Genomic DNA, 22,618 nt, shown 5'->3' on the forward strand with positions numbered 1-22,618 from the left:
AATTAGCTTTCCTACAAATACCTGGTGTTCCTTTAATTAAAAAGCTTAAGTAAAAGGTGAAATCTGAATCACCAGCCAATAACAATGAACATTAGATGACAAATATATGCTACACTACACAATTTGTGACTAATGATAACATAGCAACCTAAGCTGTCTTGACTTTACATGGAGAATAAAATTATCACATTATTGGTTTCTTCACTGGTAAAACAAATTTCTAATCATAAAATGTTACTCTATTATAAAACAGCCCTAAAAGTAGTATTCAAAAGTTAACTAAATGAAAGGTATAATGATGAAAGCTGAAACTTTATTCAAACACCAAGTGGGGCACAGTAATGTAGGGATTTTATTCTTCACATAAAGTCGAGACAGCTTAGTTTGATACATCATCATCAGCCAGATATATCCACTTCTGTCCCTATATTGTTTGGTTCTTTTTTTTTGGTTCAACAGTCAGTCCTACATGTTTTTTTTTATTTAACAATAAATGTTTTTCCTAATATTTGTAGCTTTTAATACCAGAAAATGTGGTTCTTAAGGGCCTTGATATTACTTATAACACTGAAAGAAATGTAATTCTTTAAATATTTGATAATGTCTTTAATACTGAAAAGATGCAATTCTTAAGAATTTAAATTACTTGACATGATGAAAAAATTGTATCTTAAAAGGCATGTTGGAATATATTCATTCTATCACAATTACTAATTTATTATAACAATAGTAGATTTGATACTACCAAAAATCCTGAAAAACAAACAAATTAGCTTCAACCATGAATTTGAAACTTAAAAAGGCCAAAATCCCTGAAATGTGATGAATTTTCACATCATCAGATTTAAATGACTAATATTTAACTTTGGTATCATCATTTAGACAACAGTCTAAAAAATCTAAAACCAACCCAAAAACTGAAAATAATTATGATATAACCTCCAAGCTAGTTTTTAAAGTTTACCTATTTTTAACTAGGATTGAGTATTATTTTTTGTTGTTCAAATCAGTAAAAAATTTCCAGGATACTTTCAATACTGCTTTCAATGATGAACAGGGTAAAAGTACAGTCACATAAGAAAACAAAAATGTCTGCACAGTCTGAGCACACAAAACCAACAAAACAGGTTCTGTGCTGTAAGAAATGTTGAGAATCATATGCTACCATTCAAGAAACATGTAATGTTCCTAAGTATCATTATCTTTATAACATGAGCTACAATGGCAAAAAAGTTAGGTGGAGGACACTCCTCATTCCAAGCAATATCATACATTGACAGTTGAGGTCACACGGAAAATGTTATCACGCCCTTATGTGTTATGGGACCCTATATTTTCCAGTGGGTCAGTTTTGTACAACTGTCACAGAGTAGATGCAATTGGGCTTGAGAAGAATTCTCCCAGAACGTTTGTTGAATCATCTGCAATCTATGACAAAAAACAGTGGTATTCATGCTATGGTGTGGTAGTGTCATTTAAACAGTTGCTAAAGAGGGTTGTCATTATTACATGATACGTCACTTCTCATATCATGCTTTCTACCCATTTTATGCTAATAAATAGCTTACCAGAAAAGGCAGTGAAGTGCAATGGTACAGATCCAGATTTCAGATCTTGTAAATATGTTTCTGCCTTAAATATTGCAGAGGTTAGATTTACAAATTTCTAACGACAACATTGCATCTTTCTTCTTTATAATAAAATTACATTCTCTTTGAAGTGAGTGTATTTAATTTTTAAAAAAATCTTAGGTGCAAAAAAAAGTGCAGTCAAAACATGATTGAGTGTGGGATTTAAAGAAATTCAATCATAATTAATGAACAAATTGTAGCTACACTTACAGCATTGATACGAATTTCACAGTAAATATTTATTCACTAAATAGCTAGACAACATTTTTTGTTCAACTTGGAACAGGATGATAGGTAAAACAAAATAAGCAACCGAGCTAAATAATTTTTTCTATATTTACATATATTACTGTCGAGTGAATCTGCAGCAAAAAACCTTACAAGACCTCCAGGTATCAGATACTTCCTGGCCATCAGAGAGCAAGATTGAGAGGGTGACAGAGTTATATTGCCCACTGACCTTTTGAATCTTGTCCCATTTGACTTTGGAACTGGTGGTAGAAGAAATGCTGGTTTTGAATTTAATCCAAGATTCCTTTGGGCTTTGATGGCTTAGCTATTGAGCATCTGCTTGAGCCCGCTGGAAAGGGATGCTGTTCGAGAGTGTGGGATATCTATGGAAAGTATCTCAGGCTCGTTTTTGGCATGTGGCAAGCAAGATTCCACCATGGACGAGGATATAGTGGAAAACGTGTTGAGGTTTTAGGAATACATTAAGCAGCTGCTTGTATAATACAGTCAGTTACTGCTCCCACACAGTCATCTATTGACATACACAATGGCAGGATCAAGTTCAGCAAGAGCAATGAGAGAGAGCCAGTTTGCTTGATCCACTTTCCACTGGGACATGCAGGTAGGGCAACATTGCCCATGGCCAGTCTCTCTCAGTTATAGGAAAATGATCACTGCCTTGTGGATTATTGTCAACCTTCCATGAAAAGTGGAAGAATAGAAGGGAAGCAAACAGAGATCAACAGCAGTAAATGACTGAGTTGATGCATGAAAATAAGTAGAAGAACTGCCATTGAAAAGAGAAAGGTTGTGATCAGAGAGCATATGCTCCATGGAGCGACCTCTCCTATCAATATCAGCACTTACCCAGAGGGGATGACGTCCATTAAAGTCCCCCAGGGTTAAAAAGGGAGATGGCAGCTGTTCAATGAGAGCATCAAGGTCTGATTGATCATAGGTATCTCCAGGCAACAGGTGGAGAGAACAAACAGTGAGGTACAACCCAAGGAAAACACAAATGGCTACAGCTTCCAAGGGTGTGTCGAGTGGCAAAGACAGGGTAAGCACATGCTGATCAACCAACAGTGCCACTCCCTCCATGCACTCGTCCATCTCACAGCCAGTCATTTCTGTACAAAGAAAACTGCCAAAAGGTGACTAAATTGGCAGGTTTCAGAAATGTTTCCTGTAAGGAAAGATATACAGGATAGTAGGAAACAATCAGCATTTTAATGTCATCCAGATTAGAACATAAACCTTGACAGTTCTATTGTAACAAGGTGGTCATTTTGTTTTATTTATGTGAAGGAAAACTAGGTGGAAAACCCTTCTGTTTATGACCACATCTTTTTCTTTACTATCTTTATTCAACGGGGGTCTATCGGCCTCCATGGATCCTGCCCTGGGCCAATTGGGCAGGTTTTTGCTGTTGGAAGAGGATTCCAGTGACTGAGGACATGAATGAATGATTGTTTTGCATCTTGGAATGAGAGAAGATGTACCCAAGGAAATGCCTGCACCCAGAACCAAAGGAAGTGGATCTTCAGATTTGCTGGAATGTATGTAAGGGACAGAGATGGGTGTTGAAGTTGATTTATCAACTTTATTTAGCCATGTAGGTCAAAAGACCTTTCATTTGTTTTGAGAACCATTCTTTTGGAGGCACAGAGAGATCTGTCTGCACTCAACCTGTAAGGACCTTGCTAAGGACTTTGTGGAGGATGGGTGAGAGCCATTGCAACTGATGCAATGAGGGTCCATTTCACACTCATAGGCATCATGGTCCTTGCCACTGCAACGAGCACACCTCAAGGAACCACATGACGTCTTTGAGTGACCAAACTGCTGACATTGAAAAAAACAGCGAGAGAGTTTGGAATGTATGGTCATACAATGCAATTAAGATAACCTGTCTTGATGGTGGCAGGTGGACGTGGTGACGTAAATGTCAGAATGAGGACACTGGTCAGCACTGTAATTCCATCTTTGTGAGTGGAGATACGCCTCACTGCAGAAATACCTTTGTTGGAGAAATCAGCGAGAATCTCCAACTCGGGGATGTTCTTCAAATCCTTCTCAACAGTAACTCCTAGTGATGAATTCAAAGTAACATGAGGTGTAACCTCAGTAGGTGTATCTTCAATCACCTTTGAATGCAAGAGGAGTTCACTGTGTTGAGATGTGGATGTTTCCACTAATATGTCACGAGATCAAAGCTTTTTTACTGACTTTGGAGAGCCAGCAAGTCCCTCTAGTCCCTTCTGAATGACAAAGGGAGATATTTGCTCTAAAAGTTTGTCTGAAAGAGAATGTAGTATAAGAAAATGAGGTACAACAGGTGTTACACATGTTGAAGATTGTTGCTCAGAATCTTCAAGACATGGTCATTTACCTATGGACTGTTTTTCACTATTTAAGATTTCATTTGGAGGATCCATAATAAGAAAAGGAATATTTCAGTGCCCAGTGATTCCACCCACCATTGAGTCTTATGAGGGGATGCACTACAATGCCAAACAAGGACACTGCAGTAACACCAGGGTTTCATGAGCACTATACCCAAACAATAGCATTAGACAATGTTCACAACAACTATTGAGAACATTCAACACTTGTACTTGGGTGAACTTAGCCCAAGTGAACAGGTCAACTGACTAAAGGGGGGCCGCCCCAAGACAGCCTGTCTACAGGAATTCAAGGCCAAAGTGATGTGTTAGGGTTGGACCCCTCAACCAGCAAACACATGGGTGTATGTTTAGATCCCAAAGGAGGTAAACTGTAAAAAGACCTTCCCTGGGATGTTCCTTCATCACGTACAGAAATCTACACTGAGGGGCTCAAAAGATTTTTCTGGGAGAAGTGTTCAGATTGTGCTGATATAAACTGTAATGTTTTTATACATTAAAGGTGTTACCCTTTACAGAAAATAATTTTTTTAAGAACTCTAATTTTTAGTACTATATTTCGGAATTACATCAATAAAGATATAATCAGACACTCAAGTGAAGTCCTAGCAAAAGTCTTGTTCTTTTTGTGAGGAGAGTATTTTTATTTAAAAATGTGTTCTGTAATAAAGAATGGTTGTTGTATGTACCATAGTTATTTTTCTGTCTTAATCTTGAATACTTAAAATGAGTATTTTTTGTTATTGATTTTTTGTTTGTGATGCCATTAAACAGATGTTGTTACACTGTATTTATTATTTTGGTCACAGACATAGATACACATACACGTTATAACATGTGATACAGTTGCAGTCCACCCCCCAAAATTGTGTAGTGTGAAGCTTGCATTGTGAAGCCCAAGCTCTTGTGCCGCAGTATCCCATGTGTTTTCAGTTTTTGTTCAACCAGAGTGTTCCTGTGTAACCTCTCTAAGTCCTTTGCCTGCAATTATAGAACCTATCCTCCAGGAATGGTACGGGATAAGTGTATAATATTTATCATAACTAATTTACTATCATACTGCTTTTTCAAAATTAAATTTCTCATCAGAACTGTAATAGCTATTTATAAAAATCTAGTTACTTAAGATAACAAAAAATAAAAGTTGGCATATAATAAAATATGGATATTTAGTTAACAACTGTACCAGTTAAAAGTAAAATTTATTTTCTGAATGACCATTTAATTCCTTAAACCTGAACAAATGCTTCTAGCATCTAGACAAAAATCCAGATTCACTCATTGGATGGAGATAGTATCCAATAATATTTATGTATTTTTTGGCTAATAACTAATCAAAATCATGTTGTTATCCCCATTTTATAAACAGACCAGACATACTGAAAGGTATGGTGATAATTATTAGGATGTCATGAAAATAATTCCAATAAAATGTACAAAAAATTAATGCAGGTAAGGGAACTAAGAAACAGCATTATTGCATAAGCTATTTGAAATTTATGGTAAGAGTTTAAGAATTGTAACATACCTAAAAATCATAATTTTCAGTGCACATCATAAAGAAAAACAACTGTACTGTTAATTGGCAGTTGCCAGCTATTTGAAAAGCAATTAATTGTTGACTAATATCTCTCTCTTCTGCACTAAACACTCTTGTGGTTTTCTAAAAGCTTTCAAATATGTTTTGCTATCACACATAAAAATATCTATCATAAATAAATAGAATACCACAAAAAATTGATATGCTAAGGACTACTCTATATGTGATAGTATGCAAACATTACATCATTCCAAATCATTTGTTTGTGATGGCATTAGATTTATATGATTAAGTTATCAAAATATGTAGAAAGTTATAATTTTCTTAAACTGAAAATGTATTTCCGATAGGTGCTTCTATCTGACAAGACTAACTTTTCCCATTTTGTGCTGATCTCAATATGGAAACTTTTTAAAACACATGCTACAAACCTTCCACATACCTCCTGTTGGTATCTTTGATTCCAACATGTCTCTCAAGCAAATCATCATGCATCATCTCTCCACCAATTAAAGAGCACCACCATCATGTGATGCACATGATTCTCTCCATGCACCACTAACAAACCATCACTTTGGAGTTTGAAAGATGTAGTGAGCCCCAGAAGATTGTGAGAAGGAGGGTGGTAAGTGTGAGTGAATGAAAGTACCCATTAAAAATACATTTTCAGTTCAGGAAAATTAAAACTTCTGATACAGTACTTCTTTCCACTAATATAATTAGCTAGAATCCCACATTGAGAAAAAGGACAGGTAGGAGGGAAGAACAAACACCTCCCCACCAAAGTGTCCAAAGGATACCTCTGTATAGGACAGAGAAAGATCACATGATCTGAGTAGAGGCACCACACCACTTCTGAAGCAGGTATCCTCTTGCCATGAACAGTTATGAATAAACATGGTAGGAAAGGAAAGCACATCTGGATGGGAGAAATCAGAAAAGTAATTCCAATCAGATAAATAAATAAATAACTCAAACTCATAAAAGGAAAGTGGATAAAGGAGAATATGTCCCATGGAATAGAATGCTTAAGCATGGTGGATCATACTTGGTGAGACTACATTCCAAACCTCCTTGCTGGCTACCAATATACTTCTGAGGGTAGGATGAGGATCATAAAGCCTTCACCTCAAGCCCTAAAATTGTGGATATGAAAAAATAAGGAAATCACTATCTCCAAGATATTACCCAGGAATGGTACTGAGCCTGGGATTTAGAAATGTTTCATCCATAATCCAAGGGAAGTCCATTATATATAATCCATTCATGTGATAGTGAAAGTTGTCCAAAAAAATCCAAAGGTCAATAATATCACCACCACAAGAGAAAAATGAGGGAATACTCAGTACAGAGACAGAAACAAACCATGTACACCCTCCACAACCCACAACACACAGGGAAGAATTAAGAGAGGATGGACAACCCCAAACCTGTATGGCAACTTATGTTGATTTGTTTACTCAATACCAAAAACCAGCCTGCGGGGTACTAACTACATGACTAGGAACGAGGGCACTCAAATGAAGGGGTGAACAGCATCTAGACATCTCCTATTGTGTGTGTTATTAAAGCCAGAGAGTGGTATGACTTCTACACTAGCAGAACACCACTACCCTATTTGAACTGAATGGGAACCCATCCAGCAGGATACCTCCATGGTCATTCAGAGATGCAGTTTGGAACTAATAAGTGGTAAGGACTCACATATTCTACTAGAAGGAAAGGGGGAAAAAAGACTAGTGAAGAGTATGGAGAAGTACTGCTAAACCCAAGATAGTGCAAAGGGTGATCACAAAATCATATTTTAAAAAGCAGACCATACTGATGTATTCAATCAAGGCATAGAAGGAACGGGCAGGTATCCCATTATGCTTTACTCATGCTGTCAATGGGTACTATGGTCCAGGGTGAGCCTATTTATGAAGAACATACCATGAGATTATTTACTCTCCAGTGATTTTGTGGCACACTCCATTTCAAAGATGAGTGTACATAGTTGTGGAAAAAACTTGCAAATCAACATAACATACAGTGTGGATTTATGTGGAAGAAAGAATACCTGGTCATGCCTCCCTTACCACAGAGCAGAATCCAAGATATGAAATTTGAAGCAAGGTCCCCTGAAAGCATTAATAAAAACTTACATAGTGATATAGCCAAACCAAAGTCTGAAGTATAAACTACAGGTGAAGGTGACACCCTGAAGATGCAGAAACTATGACTTGGTAGAGATAACTGATGATGAACATCTGAGGGGTGGTCCATATGCTCAACTACAAAATCTCCCCCAAAGGCCAACTGAGACAAAGCAAGGGAAGAAAAACCAACTAGAAGAAATAATGAACCACCTGGTAAGGGAAAAGAGAGAAATACCTTGAAAGGATGATGGTTGCCATGTAATAAATAGATGTAAATCCCTGAATGAAACCATGCAGGCAATACAACAATGAAGGCCAAACACCAATCATAGAAGTCTATCTGGATCAAGATGAGGGAGATATGAGAAGCAAAAGGAAGAAAAATGAACAAAAAGGAAGAGTTACCCTTATGAGCTGCTGAGGTCTTGAGAAGGAAGAAACAATCTGGATAAAGATGAAGAAATGTTGGATGGTACAATGTGTGAGTGACATTTATAGCAAACATATCTGATCAATGCCACCCATAGGCTAAGAGGAGAAGGAAATATGCCTTGAGACATAGGTGAAACAAAGAACATGAAGCAATGGGTTCAAACAGAAGTAAAATAAATGCTGATAAATCCCCAAATAAGTCACCCTCACCTGTGGCTTTAAGCAAAGCATCAGTTGAATTAGTTGGACCTGTAATATGAACTTCAAAATACATGTTTAACCTTGAACAAATAAGCCAAGCAAAGACTTGGCAGCAAAAAATTGGTACATAAATGCTTTCAAATGAAATTGAAAACTACTTTAAAATAAACAGTATAAGTTAAAGTATGGTAAGCCACTCCAAGCAGAACTGGAATGAAAGAAAGACGACTGAACTCAAGCACTGACAAATGAAAAGTGACGATTTGGGAGTAGTGCATAGAGGAAGTCATATGTATCATGTGATACTAATGATCCCCTATTGGTGGCTAGATGATGCATGATGTTTTGCATGATATAAATGTGTGTGTGTGTGTGTGTGTGCACGCATGCATGCAGAAGGCTTGTGGCATGCATTATGAAAAAGTTTGCACATAGAAAGCAGCACAAGGTTGGAAAACTAATCTTATGAGTGAAGGGAAGTATCATACCTGAATTGTACAAGTTCCAGGAACATCATTAATAATGTTACCATTCTTTAACTCTATCACTCTGGGTCACAGGTCTAAAACCTTGTCATGATGTTTGTTAACTTGAATTCAAAGTTTTATTGAACTACTACTTTATAAATTTCAGTAACTTCAATATGAAATTACAGATTATAATTCATATATTGGTATTATATATTAGTTACTTTCTTAATTTAAAAGTAAACATTTAAAGAACATAACTAACTACTGATTTTTCTGTGGCACATGGTATGTTAAATGGAGCAGTAGTTCAAATTATATATTTATGATGTCCATACAAATTAGGAACTCAAATTACAGATACTGACAAACTAGAATATAAAATAAGAACCTTCTATCTGTTCTATATGCTAAGATATTGTTCATATTCTGATACACACAGTGGCCTCACCCACCTCTTTCCACTTTTAGAAACACTTCCTTATGTACCCATACTTCTGTCTATGTCATGCAAATAATCTATCAAAAGCTCAGAATGTTCCTCTAATGCCCTTTTTTAGTCATTTTGAAATATAATGACAAACTTGTTCTTCAATCAAAGATTTCAACCTAGTTAGTTGAGTCAACTACAATATATACATATTGTATATATAAAACCTAAAAAAATATCTTATTTCACATCCTCTACATGTGAAATCTGATAGCTTAGCAAACAGCAAATGAGTACACAGTTTGTTACTACAAGAGAATAGTTTCCTGTACATCTTTACTGTTTCATGTTTTAAGAAAAGTTACTCTAAGAATTCATTTGAAAATAATATTAGTAATATTAAAATAGTATTAATGTATTATAAATTAAATGTGACTGTATTTTACACCAAAACACAACCACGACAAGCCACTTTGTAAAGGCCAGTTTCATACTCTTGGATACAGTAACACAAATGCACATGCACCATGCCAAGGCAACTTCTGTAATGTTAGGTCAATATGAAAAAATAATAAATATATATAAATGTATAATGTTATAACATTTAACATACTTACACTAAACTTGTGTTCTTGTGTTATACGTTGTAGTTATTCTTTAACAAGCAAAAGTTCTAAAATAAATATAAATTAAGCTTGTTTGTTTGTTTGTTTTGAAATTTTGCACAAAGCTACTCGAGGGCTATCTGTGCTAGCCGTCCCTAATTTAGTAGTGTAAGACTAGAGGGAAGGCAGCTAGTCATCACAACCCACCGCCAACTCTTGGGCTACTCTTTTACCAAAGAATAGTGGGATTGACTGTCACATTAAACACCCCCACGGCTGGGAGGGCAAGCATGTTTAGCGTGCGGGCGCGAACCCGAAACCCTCGGATTACAAGTCGCACGCCTTACGTGATTGGCCATGCCAGGCCATATAAATTAAGCAAAGGAAAGCTTAATTTATATTTATTTTATAACTTGTTTGTTGTGAGGTCAGTGACATTGACAGAACCAATACAGTTACGGTACAGTAAATAACAGAAAAGAAAGTTTTACTTAAAACAAACATTTGAAATGCACTTAGGAGGTTGTAGATATTATACAAATAATATTTGAGATTTTTGGGATGAATAATAGTTTTTTAATCATAACATGAAAATCACTTTGTACTCAGACCAGTAACAAAACATATTTGATACTTTTGCAAACAAATCTTTAGTAAAAACACTTCCTAAAAAAAAACCCTGATTTTTTGTGTACAAAAAAACGTATCTTTATTAAGTCTACCTAATTTTAAGAAGGTATTCATAGTGCATCAAAACTTATAAATACTTGGCTTGTGTATAATATACTCACCCTGTCACAAAAGGGTTAATCATGACAAATGTTACCCTTTATCTATTTGACATTTTTTAATAAAGATTATATAAACATCACTTTTTGTGGAGCTTTTCTTCCATTTTTTGTGTGCACTTGTATGTGTAACTGATGTGTCAGATTCAAATGTGCTTATTATTACATATCACCATTTCTCCACATGTAAAAACCTCTTACTAATACATATAAATGCATTCTTTCAAAACAATATGTTTTTAAAAATTTTTTATAAGCAAAATACTCATATAATACCAGCGAGAAACATGTAATATTCCTGATTTATAAGAATAATTACACAGGGTTAAACTACCCTTTCATAATAAGAGATTCAAAAATTTGACTGGATGAAATGTTAATGTAAGAAAAATGCAGAATAAAAGTGTGTTTGTGTGTTTTCTTATAGCAAAGCCACATCGGGCTATCTTCTGAGCCCACCGAGGGGAACCGAACAGAATAAAAGAATCAAACAGGTTTAGCAAACACAGTCAAATACTTATTTCACATTCCACAATTTTATCATGTCTTCAAGTTCTAAAGGAAGAGCTTACAGTAAAGTGAAATTCAAGTAAAAATGAAGTTAAAACAAGTGTACTTAGCAGATAGATATGAGATCATACAAAGCAAGTTCTAGCTTTCTCAGATCAAGAAACAAGCTGCATGTCATTGGAATGAATCTGATTTAAGACCACACCAAAACTGCATTCACAACATAAGATTCTCTCTGCAGCTGAACACTTGTTTAAAAAAACATACCAAACTGCAAAAGCATATCTGTTTCATATAAAAAACACAAGGTATCTATCAAATTTAAAGCTAAGCAAGACACAATGAAACTATTTCATGAAACACAAAATAAGTTCCTTCATCAGTCAGGCTACAAAAGGTAATTCCCAGTCTGAATGTTGCACATGATCTCAACTGGATTTAGTGTTTCAAATTTAGAACTTTTATGCAATTTGTAATATATATATATATTCACTGTAGTAAAATATGATATATGGTATTGGCATACTAAAATATGAATAAAAAAGTTGACTTAAGAAACTTGAAGTATAGTGCTAATGACTTAAATTGAAAATTCAACAAATACTTGAAATGAAGTATAAAATAAAGGATCACTCAACAGTTAAGATTTAATCACTCGGAAAAATACTTACTACTGATTGTGCAAACATCCTTCTGGAGGTTCAAGTAATCACATTGGTAATTATTAAATTTGGAATAGGTGATTATCCAAACACAAACTTTGTATTTTGCACACGTTTCTATGCATTATCTCATATTTTCTGTCCCATATTCAGTAAAGCAATACATTTTTCATATATCATATTACTGTGTATTTTAACATGTTTTGCTCAGACACATTACACTTGGAGCTATTTTGCTTGAGAAATGATGACCTATTCATTAAAAATGCATAGCAGTGATTGTTGAGAAGTGTTCATAAGTTTTTAAAGTCAGTAGCCAGCTTTGCCTCCAACAAAGGGTGAGTTGTCCCAAAGGTTTTTTGTTTTATACTGTGCAGTGACATACCTCAAACAGCCAAATGATTTATGACAAAAATATTTCAAAATTTATTTCCTGAAGTACAGCAAAAACATATACTATATACCTACATTTTAAATAAAAGAATAGACATTCTAGTTTATCTGAAGTTACACAAAAGCCTACTAAAATGAGAATACTGTAACTTACCTTGATGAATCAATGCATTTGTTAAGTTCTGTGTTCTTTCTGTATCACAGCTTTCTGAAACTGATACTGACCATCTAATGCCAGGACTGGGACTAGACACTGACTGCTGAGGGTTAACAAACAAACATCAGATTACTGTGGCTTCTGTTAAAATATGGAATTTATTAAGCAAGATAAAGTGCATTTTTCTACTTTTTATTATCATGGCAAAAAAATGAAATATGTATTTGCTCCTTTATATTTCAATTTGTTAATTTAGATTTGTCAAATAGGATCAAAACTTTGTGTATACTACATAATAAAACCAGATACTTCAATAATTTTCACTTTGAAAACAGGTATAAGAAAATAAACTTTGAGTTTTGTATTACAATTAAGTTATTAAATAGCACTGAAATATTTTGAAATGGTCTTGAAAAACAAGAAACAAAAATTCTATTCATTAACCTATAATATTCAGATAGTTTTAGAATACAGTGGATAATGTCAAAGGATCAAAGATTAGACAAATAGCACAGAGAAAGTTTACTCTATCTTGTGTAACTGAAGTTTTCATTGCAGTTTATAAAAAACACACTGGGAATTTAGAATTTTCTATTACTTTTTAATTGCAAAATGTCAATTTTTAAATTATTTTATGTTTATCCTTATTTGTGAAATTTAATTTATGCTTACCAAACACTGATTAATACGAGCAGCATCACTTTCTGGAGGAGGAGGCATAACAATCCAGTTGTATTTTCGGAGTTCCACAGGAACTTTCATCCTTTCAAAGTCTTTCCACTGTGACATCAAAAACTCATAGCAAGTGAGACATGTCACTACAGATCTTCCATTGGCAAGAGACAAAGCACCAGGAGGCCTTGGATGATCAATCAGGAAAGGAAAATCTCTTACGAATATAGTACGAACACGCTGACGATAAGTAGTTGTCCCACATATGAAGCACACATAATGGTGGGTGTTATATTTACGGTCCCAAGGATAGCCATCTTCAGCATAGGGAGAAGCTTCATATGCAAACCACTGTGCCATCAAAGAATGATAACAAAATGTGCAAACTAAACAACTCCCATAATCTGTGAGAGGTTGACTTCCAATAGGAGAGGGATGTTTAAGTAGAAATGGGAAAAATGGACTTTCATTTCTATTTGGAATGGCTCCAAGAGGAAAGGTGTGTCCAGGGAGAGATTTTTCACCACACACAAAACACACTGTAGAAACCATTAATGGCATTTTATTCAAGGAAGCACTAAATGGGCAGTCTATCCTAAAGTCCTGACATCTGCTTGGTCTGTTTCCATCCTGATCTTCTATGTTTACTTTCAAAGAGTTGATACGAGCTGTAGCAGTTGCAACTAAGTTTGAATCCTGGTTACCTGCTGAGACTCTAGAAGATGCTGGTAAGTTTACTTGTGTATTGTGGACTGAATTTGTTAGAAGAGTACTCACAGTAGTCAGCAATGGTTCATGATTTTTTATGTTCCTTCCAGTATCAATTTGCATATCAGGAGAGGAGATTTGAATGTGCAGTGCAGAATTACTGCTATGAGGTGATAAAGAAGTTTCAGGGCAACTCAACTTTCCTGAAATTCCAGTATGATCAAAATTGGCTGATTTTGTAGTGTGTAAAAAATACTGTCTCTGGTGATGTGGGATGTTAGCCATTTCAAATGCTTCCCACTGATTCTGTAAAATTCCATGGCAATCCAAACATGTTAAAACTTGTCCATAATAGTCCATTGGTTTTGCATTTGCTGGTTTAGGGAGGTCTTTTAAAAATGGAAAAAACATGGTGCCATTCTCAGGTCTAGAAGACACCATGAACAGCTGATTAATAGCAGTTGGTTTTTTACACAAATAACACCCAAAACTTCCAGATATCATTTCCTGCTGAACAGGATTACAGTTCTGCTGAAGAAATGAAGTTTTGCAAGAATTTTCTCTTGGAAGCCTATATACTCGTTTCTCCTCTGGTGTACACGATATTTCAAAGTTCTGGTATTGCTCCAAGAAAAACTTCTGACAATAAGCACAAACCACAACTTTTCCATGGGAAGACATAGGAACTGAACCAGGATTTGGTTTCAAACGTCTGAGGAATTTAAAATAAGGGCCTTTTTCTGGCTGTGGGTATGCATAAATGTCTCGCTGTAGAGAAAATGGAAGTTCCATTCCACAAGTAAAGCAAACAAAGCCAGGTTCTTCATGAAGGATCTTGGAACAATGATTGTTTTTATCTATTGATGTAAGACGATTTTCTTTGCCTGTTATATAATAGCTACGTTCTGCATGTGGAATGTTCTGCTGCTGATAAGCATCCCATTGACACAGGAGAGATCTATGACAAGATTCACAAGTTTTCACTCTGCCTGATGAATCCATAGACTTAGCTTTAGAAGGTTTTGGATGAATGGCCAAACTTGGAAAAAATGGACAGTTGGCTATTGGTTTGGCATATACATTAACTAAAGTTCCCTTAGGGAAAGTACCTGCACACACATAACAAACCTCCACACAAGCTGAAGGAGATTCAAGAAAGGACGTTCGATTTGATACACTAAGATCTAAGGCTTCACTATCTTCAAGAGTTGGCTGAGACCTCTCAACATGATTAGAAAAACCACTACAGTTTGAATCTCTAGACTCAATTTTCTCCATATGATCAGGCTGCGAGACTTCATCAACCATGCTGCAAAATCTATAAGAAATCTGACGAGCTGATTCAGTAGATCCAGACTGAGGTATACCTAACACTTGGGAGGCATATTCTGACTGTACACCAAATTCAATTCCAGCGAAAGGACCATTGTCACAACGTTTCAACCAATAAAGTCTTCTGTCATGTGAAGTTCGACTTTTTTCATACGATTCCCATTGCTGAGTTAGGAAAGAATAGCAAACCATACAAGCCATAGCTATTCCATTAGATGAAATTGGACTTGCACCTTGAGGACATTGATGATGTTCCAAAAAAGGAAAAAATGGACCACCATCCCAAGGCTTTGAGTATAGCGGATATAGCCTTATACTTTCATTTCCACATACAAAGCACACAGGAACAGTTGATGAAGTAGTGGATGGCAGTTCTTGTTTCATACGTATAGGTCGATAAGATTTTAGAGACATTTTGAAGTTGTTTTAGGTCAGCTTCATTAGACTTGCTTTTTTATCAGATCTATATAAAAATTACATGTCAGTATATGCTTTGTAGTCTGACAAAAATACATTAATGCTAAGACTGAAAATAGGGTGGTAATATGCTCTTTCGATGCTTAAAACAAAGATGAATGGATGTGAACTAGATATCAAGTATGGCTTCATCTTTCTTGTCTGATAACTTTACAGCACAGGTAGTCTAAAATAAAAGCAGAAAGAGGGCAGAGTATTTAAAATAGCATAATTTAAATTAAGAATATATATTTTTGGAAGATAAACATATTTTTCAAATTCTAATAGTTACGTTTAATACCATATAATTAAAAATCTCTTACCTGTCTAAACTAATACACCAGTGTCACTTTTGATTATCTGATTAAATTAAAAATACTAGAAAATTTATAAATAGTGAAAGAAAAAATCAAAATGAGTCTCACTCTTTCAATGGTCTTCTATCAACAATTTCAAAACCTTTTATAATTACTGTTAATGTTCTGTATTATAGTGAATACTTTATATTTTGATACAAAAATCACAACTGTTTTGCAATAAACTAATTCTTATAAACTTATGTTTTTCATTTGGCCACATGTTTGATTTAGCTAAAATGCCTTCCAACCATACAAGGAATACCTGGGAAAGATAATTCATCTCTTAATTTGCAGTTTATATTTATGTATTTCATACATAACAAATCTTAATAAAAGAGATTAAGTTTTGTACATTAGACATGCTTAGAGATATACTGATTATGCTCATTTACCTAATTATATAGGATTTTTCAGAAATTGCTCTAGCTGAAGAACTTTCACAAAAAAACAAAGCATATTACAATGAATAACCTCTTCAGTATTACACTGCATTATGTGATCCAAATTAGCCCCCATCAATGAAACCATTCATACTCCTGAGTAGCACAAATGGTGATGCAATTTGTTAAAAGTGAATACAGCATTTTATGTGAAATACTGAAAGTACTTTTAAAAGTTTAACATTTCCTTTTCTGTGATTAACAACAATCAAATGACTTTTGTTTTTGCTACAGGTTTCTTGCTAGGCAAATAGTGGCACTGATGTTCTAGCTGAATGCAACCAAGATCTGGGACTTTTTCCATTTATCTGTAAATTTGTAAAACACTTTGAATACAAAAATTGAGTGACAATCTGAATTGGTAGAATTTCTTGATCCCAAAAAAGACTGTCTAAAAATTAAAGATAACTCTAACCACACAACTTTATTCATAACTACAACCTGCAGTACTTTTCCATTACACCCCCATATATTTTAATAACTTTTCCATTATACCTTGCAATTTTAATACGTTTTAAAAATATATTAGTGTGTGTGTGTGTACACACACACACATATATATATATATATATATATGAATATGCATTTTATTTATATAATAAATGTCCATAATAAATTTCTAAAAATGTATTCATAAGCATTATCTCGTAGTAAAAACTTACCATTTGTGGAAGTATAGTGGAAAAGTATCCAATCTTCTGAACTGTAAGTAGACTTAGAATCATGACCCTATACTTTTTTCACTTGATATAAAATAAAACAAACACTGTTTCTCATTTACTTACATAGGTTGATACACCAAATCAAAGGTTAAAAAACAATGCTTTGAAATTTTCTGCACACCCATTTCTTTTTATGGACTGTGCATTACATTACATGGAGGCCTTAGAATCAGGCTGAATCATGAAAAAAAATCAAACACCATAACTTTATTTAGTTTGGAAAATGACTTAGTTCAAAATGTATAGAATGATAGCAAAAGTATTTAAACTTACAGCTGAAGTATATGATGAATTTAGTTGATAAACCTCAACAATGTTTGTCTATCACAATGGTCACAATGTTATGTATCAATCATGTAACAGTCACAAGGTCAACCTTCATTTTTATTTTACACTCATTTAAATAAAAACAAACAAAACGATCGAGTTTTGTTTCACGACAGATTTATTAACTTCAAACATTTCAAATTTAATGAAGTACATTGTCCAGAGCCATTACAATTTTAAGGTTAAACTGTCAACAATTCTACACAATGACAATCAAATTTACTGTACATAATCATAATCGGGCTGACTGGGAGCTACAATAATCAGCAATCAGTGATCTCCAATCATAAGACAATTGGTAAAACACTAAAGGTTATAAGATTAAAAGACACCTATTCTTATGTGTAATTATTAAATAATAATCACACACACTAGTTTCAACTTTCAAAATGATGAAAACTGATGATTAACCTGTTTTAAAGTATTTATCAGAGTATATCACAACTATATCTTTCCTCTTACGCATCCATTAATTACAAATACACACACATGTATACACAATGAACAAATCTAAAACTAAGTGTATCACTATGATATGAGGACAAGGCATAATTATTACAGGGGTTGGCAGTAGTATTATTCAATTTGTCACTAATAATTTAAGTGTATGTACTACACACTTCATAGTATGTTTATTACATAATTTTTCTTTTTTATTACTTAGAATTTGGCTAAAGTGTGAAGATTATTCCTATTTATTATTGTACAACTCTTTACTCTTTTAATTTACTGCACATTATATCTTATCTTCATACACATTACTTCTTTGGTGTTCCATCGAGCAACCCAACTCTATAACCAAACATAAACATGTTATAGTAACTTATCTGAAATGTCAAGTGACTTTAAAGTTTTTTTTATTAGTCACAACCCTTTGTCAGGGAGGATTAAACTAAGTTTTGCAAATACAGGTGTCAAGTTATTTGAAGAAAATAAAATCTATAATAGTGCATAAAGCAAATTACTGGTATTTATGTTTTCTTTAAGTAACTTATACTTTTTCTCTTTCTTAATGTTTACTTTTATTTTTAATATATGTAAGGAACTTGCAACAATCATAAGTTAATAAAACTTAGCTATTATTTTCACTTGAATGGCTGATGTAAGCTAATAAATGTAAGACGTATATTTTTTAAAGGTCACACTTCACTAATTTCAAAACTAAGTCACACCCACAGTACAGTTAGTCAATTTTCAAATTCTATATAGTTAAATTTTATTTTTTAATAAAACACAATATCAACAGGAAAAATGTCAACCTGTCAAATTTTCTCCAACATAGTCCTTGGTTTTAGTTTTATGAAACTGAACAACAATATTAGTGATGTTAGTTTTAAAAGTATAGATGATTTTAGTTTCATACAAGTCTCAACAGACCAGCAAGTTCAAGGACAGATTTAGGATTTTGGAAAGACAGATTTTTTGTCCAGGACATAAACTTTGTTACAAAAAGACCTACTTATGCAAAATAGTATCAAAAACTTCTTTATAACATCAATAACACAATCATATGAGTTAGAAAGCACATTAAACTAAGCTACCAAACAAAAATTTATAAGCATATTATTAGTGTTCCCCCCAAAATAAATTCCTTTACGCTTATAAATCGTTGTTAGTAATTGATAGAGTAGTCGTTGTTTTAAAAATAGTATCATTAATAATATGGTTACAGTAACTTAATTTTCATCAATGGATAAAATAAATATTGCTTAAAATTTCACAAACTGAGCGATAGTCTTTATCTTTTTTCTCTCCCTCGCTGAAAAAAAAAGGGGGAGTTCGTGACATCTTGTCCCATGATACGAGTATTATTATTGGTATTAATAATAATATTGATAATGACACATATATATAATAAAAACATATATACACTTCATATGATTAAAATAGTATTAGTAATAGCAGTACTATTAATATTTAAGTGTTAATACATCTGCAACTGTCTTATTCTATTTCAAACAGTTCTTAACTTACTGCTAATTAACTAGGACTATTAGTGACACTATAATTACTGGTCATAATATTGCATTTGTAAATGTAACTTGCAAGTTATATAATTTAATCATTCACAATCATTTTGCCTTCTAACCATTTGTTTAAGCACAAATAATTAAAAACTTATTTACTCTTTTTACTTTCAAACATGATAATCGCAAATAATACTCACAGGAATAAACAACTAACAAAATATATTACCCACTTAAATTCCCCATGCTGTATCAGATGCACCAACCGCCATATTGAACCTTTAATCCCAATGTCCCTTGCGTGATTGTATTTAAAGTTATTTTAAAAAAATATTATTCACCGACAGCATAACGTCTTTTTAATACCCAAATAGATCAAAAAGTATTGGTTGTGAAAATGTTATTTATTAGTATAATTTTTTTACAAGAAAGACTCATTACAAGTAACAAGCTTCGCAAATAATTACACGCTTTGGTTTTTTAAAAGTATCCCAGCGATTAGAAGTTTCAACAACACTGATAATTTTTAAATTATGCAATTCCTAGCTGTGTCTTATGCGGCATGTATTCATTTATTGCTCGGGAACTAAATACTTAAGATCATTACAGTAGAGAAACATTTCCTAAGTCTAAGGGCCCGGCATGGCCAGGTGGGTTAAGGCGTTCGACTCGTAATCCGAGGGTCGCGGGTTCGAATCCCCATTGCACCAAACACGCTCGCCCTTTCAGCCGTTAGGCGTTATAATGTTACGATCAATCCACTATTCGTTGGTAAAAGAGTAGCCCAAAAGTTAATGGTGGGTGGTGATGACTAGCTGCCTTCCCTCTAGTCTTACACTGCTAAATTAAGGACGGCTAGCGCAGATAGTCCTTGAGTAGCTTTGCGCGAAATCCTAAAAAAAACAACAAAAAACAACCTAAGTCTAAGATCAGATGGGGCAGTCTGTATCAGATTTAAGACTGCTTTCAGCATGAGATAAGATTTTATGAATTTTGTGTCACGCTATTCAACCAGTATATCTTATCTGCAATATTCAAGATGTTAATGGAGCTACATTGAAGGACTGCAATGGGAGAAGTGGCTAAAGTATGTTAACAACACCTTGATGTTTGAGAGTATGACTTATAACCTGAAAATGGATTAAGAAGGCAGACTTAAAACTGAAACCAAGAAAATATGCATCCATATGCACAGAAACAGAAGTTCTGTGGGTAGAGAAGAAGCTTTCACAGATACAGCTAAAATAGCGGTGGCGTGATTATGGTCTTAACATGTTACCAAACAACAAGTCCACAGTTTTCTTAGCTTTGCTTTGTATCACAAATGGTCTTTTGCTAACTTTTCAAAGATTGTCTCACCGTAACTAGCTCTCAACTAAAGCAAATATGCACTTCCGTTGGGATGACAAATGTGAGCAAGCATTTCAATCTTTGAAGCGTGCTTTAGTAATGTAGTATTTTCTGCCTCACAGATTTATACAAGAGAAGTCTATTAGCCACAGATTATATTGTTTCCAAAATTATTACTGAGTTCATTACACAAGACAAGGCAACGCAAAAATCCATAGTTTAAATAAAATATTTATTTCTCGCAAAAGTAAAGCAAACTACTACATACATGCAAGTGCGTTCAGTGAGTCTGTCGAAATGGCAATGGATGTATAAAAAACCTTTAACAGTTTCCCTTGCAAGTTAAGTATGTTCTATTTTGTAAGCTACATTCGACAAAAATACAACGCAACCCCAGTCGGTGAAGTTAATAATAAATAAAATCAAGCAGTATAACTTATATATACAGTCATGTGGAAAAGTTAGGACACCCTATGAAAGCCTGTGAATTTTTGTAACATTTTTTGGATATATAGATATTTAATCTCAAGTTTAACAATACTGAGAAATTATAGGAATATAACTAAACAATTAAACCTGAAGAAAAGACTTTTTAAGATATTCTGTAAATGTAATTCTACAAAAATGCATGTTCTTATTAAGATAAAAGTTACGACACCCTACCCTCTAATAGCTAATGTTAACCCCTTTGGCTGAAATAACTGCAGTGAGACATTTCTTGTAGCCATCTACCAGTCTCTGACATCGGTCTGAAGAAAGTTTGCCCCACTCTTCAATGCAGAATTCTGTCAGCTGTGAGATGTTTGAGGGGTTTCTTACATGTACAGCCCGTTTCAAGTCACCCCACAGCATCTCAATAGGATTAAGATCTGGGCTTTGATTCGGCCATTCCAGGACTCTCCATTTCTTAGTTTTCAGCCAGTCCTTGGTGGGTTTACTGGTATGTTTTGGGTCATTGTCGTGTTGCAGGGTCCAGTTCCGCTTTAGCTTTAATTTTCTTACAGATGGACTCACATGTTCCTCAAGCACCCTTTGATACACAATAGAATGCATGGTGGATTCTATGATTGTGAGCTGTCCAAGTCCTGCTGCAGCAAAGCAGCCCCAAACCATGACACTTCCACCTCAATGCTTCACAGCTGGTATGATTGTTTTGTTTGTTTGTTTTGAAATTTCGCACAAAGCTACTCGAGGGCTATCTGTGCTAGCCGTCCCTAATTTAGACTAGAGGGAAGGCAGCTAGCCATCACCACCCACCGCCAACTCTTGGGCTAATCTTATACCAACAAATAGTGGGATTGACCGTCACATTATAACGTCCTTACGGCTCAAAGGGCGAGCATATTTGGCGCGACCGAGATGCGAACCCGCGACCCTCAGATTACGAGTCGCACGCCTTAACACGCTTGGCCATGCCGGGCCTCAGTTGGTATGAGGTTCTTTTTCTGGAATGCTGTATTTGGTTTACGCCAAACATGCCCTCTGTTCTGGTGTCCAAATAATTCAAATTTGGACTCATCTCTCCAAAGAACGTTATTTCAGAAGTCCTGATCTTTGTCTACATTCTCTCTGGCAAACTTCAGTCTGGCCTTGATGATTCTCTTAGAGAGCAAAGGTTTCCTCCTTGCACACCTCCAGTGCAAGCTAAACTTGTTCAGTCTCTTTCTGATTGTAGAGGCATGTACTTTTACATCA

The 22,618-nt window shown here is 34.5% G+C and overlaps 1 protein-coding gene across 7 annotated transcripts in view; it reads right to left on the bottom strand.

The window, feature by feature from the left end:
- The window catches only part of LOC143248890 (uncharacterized), a 75,368-nt gene extending 55,487 nt beyond the window's left edge, over window positions 1-19,881 (bottom strand). The window contains exons 1-4 of one of the 7 annotated variants that reach the window (XM_076497813.1): window positions 19,807-19,881; window positions 17,220-17,260; window positions 13,263-15,945; window positions 12,588-12,693 (exon numbers count right to left, since the gene is read on the bottom strand). In XM_076497813.1, coding sequence (XP_076353928.1) covers window positions 12,588-12,693; window positions 13,263-15,716 — 2,560 coding nt within the window. In that variant the 5' untranslated portion in view covers window positions 15,717-15,945; window positions 17,220-17,260; window positions 19,807-19,881. Of the gene's footprint in view, window positions 1-12,587; window positions 12,694-13,262; window positions 15,946-17,219; window positions 17,261-19,773 lie in introns of all 7 variants that reach the window. The other 6 variants (XM_076497822.1, XM_076497860.1, XM_076497804.1 and 3 more) reach the window with 6 other exon arrangements.
- Window positions 19,882-22,618: the final 2,737 nt, after the last annotated feature.

This window comes from Tachypleus tridentatus, chromosome 1, assembly GCF_004210375.1.
Source record: "Tachypleus tridentatus isolate NWPU-2018 chromosome 1, ASM421037v1, whole genome shotgun sequence".
Classification (NCBI taxonomy): Eukaryota; Metazoa; Arthropoda; class Merostomata; order Xiphosura; family Limulidae; genus Tachypleus; species Tachypleus tridentatus.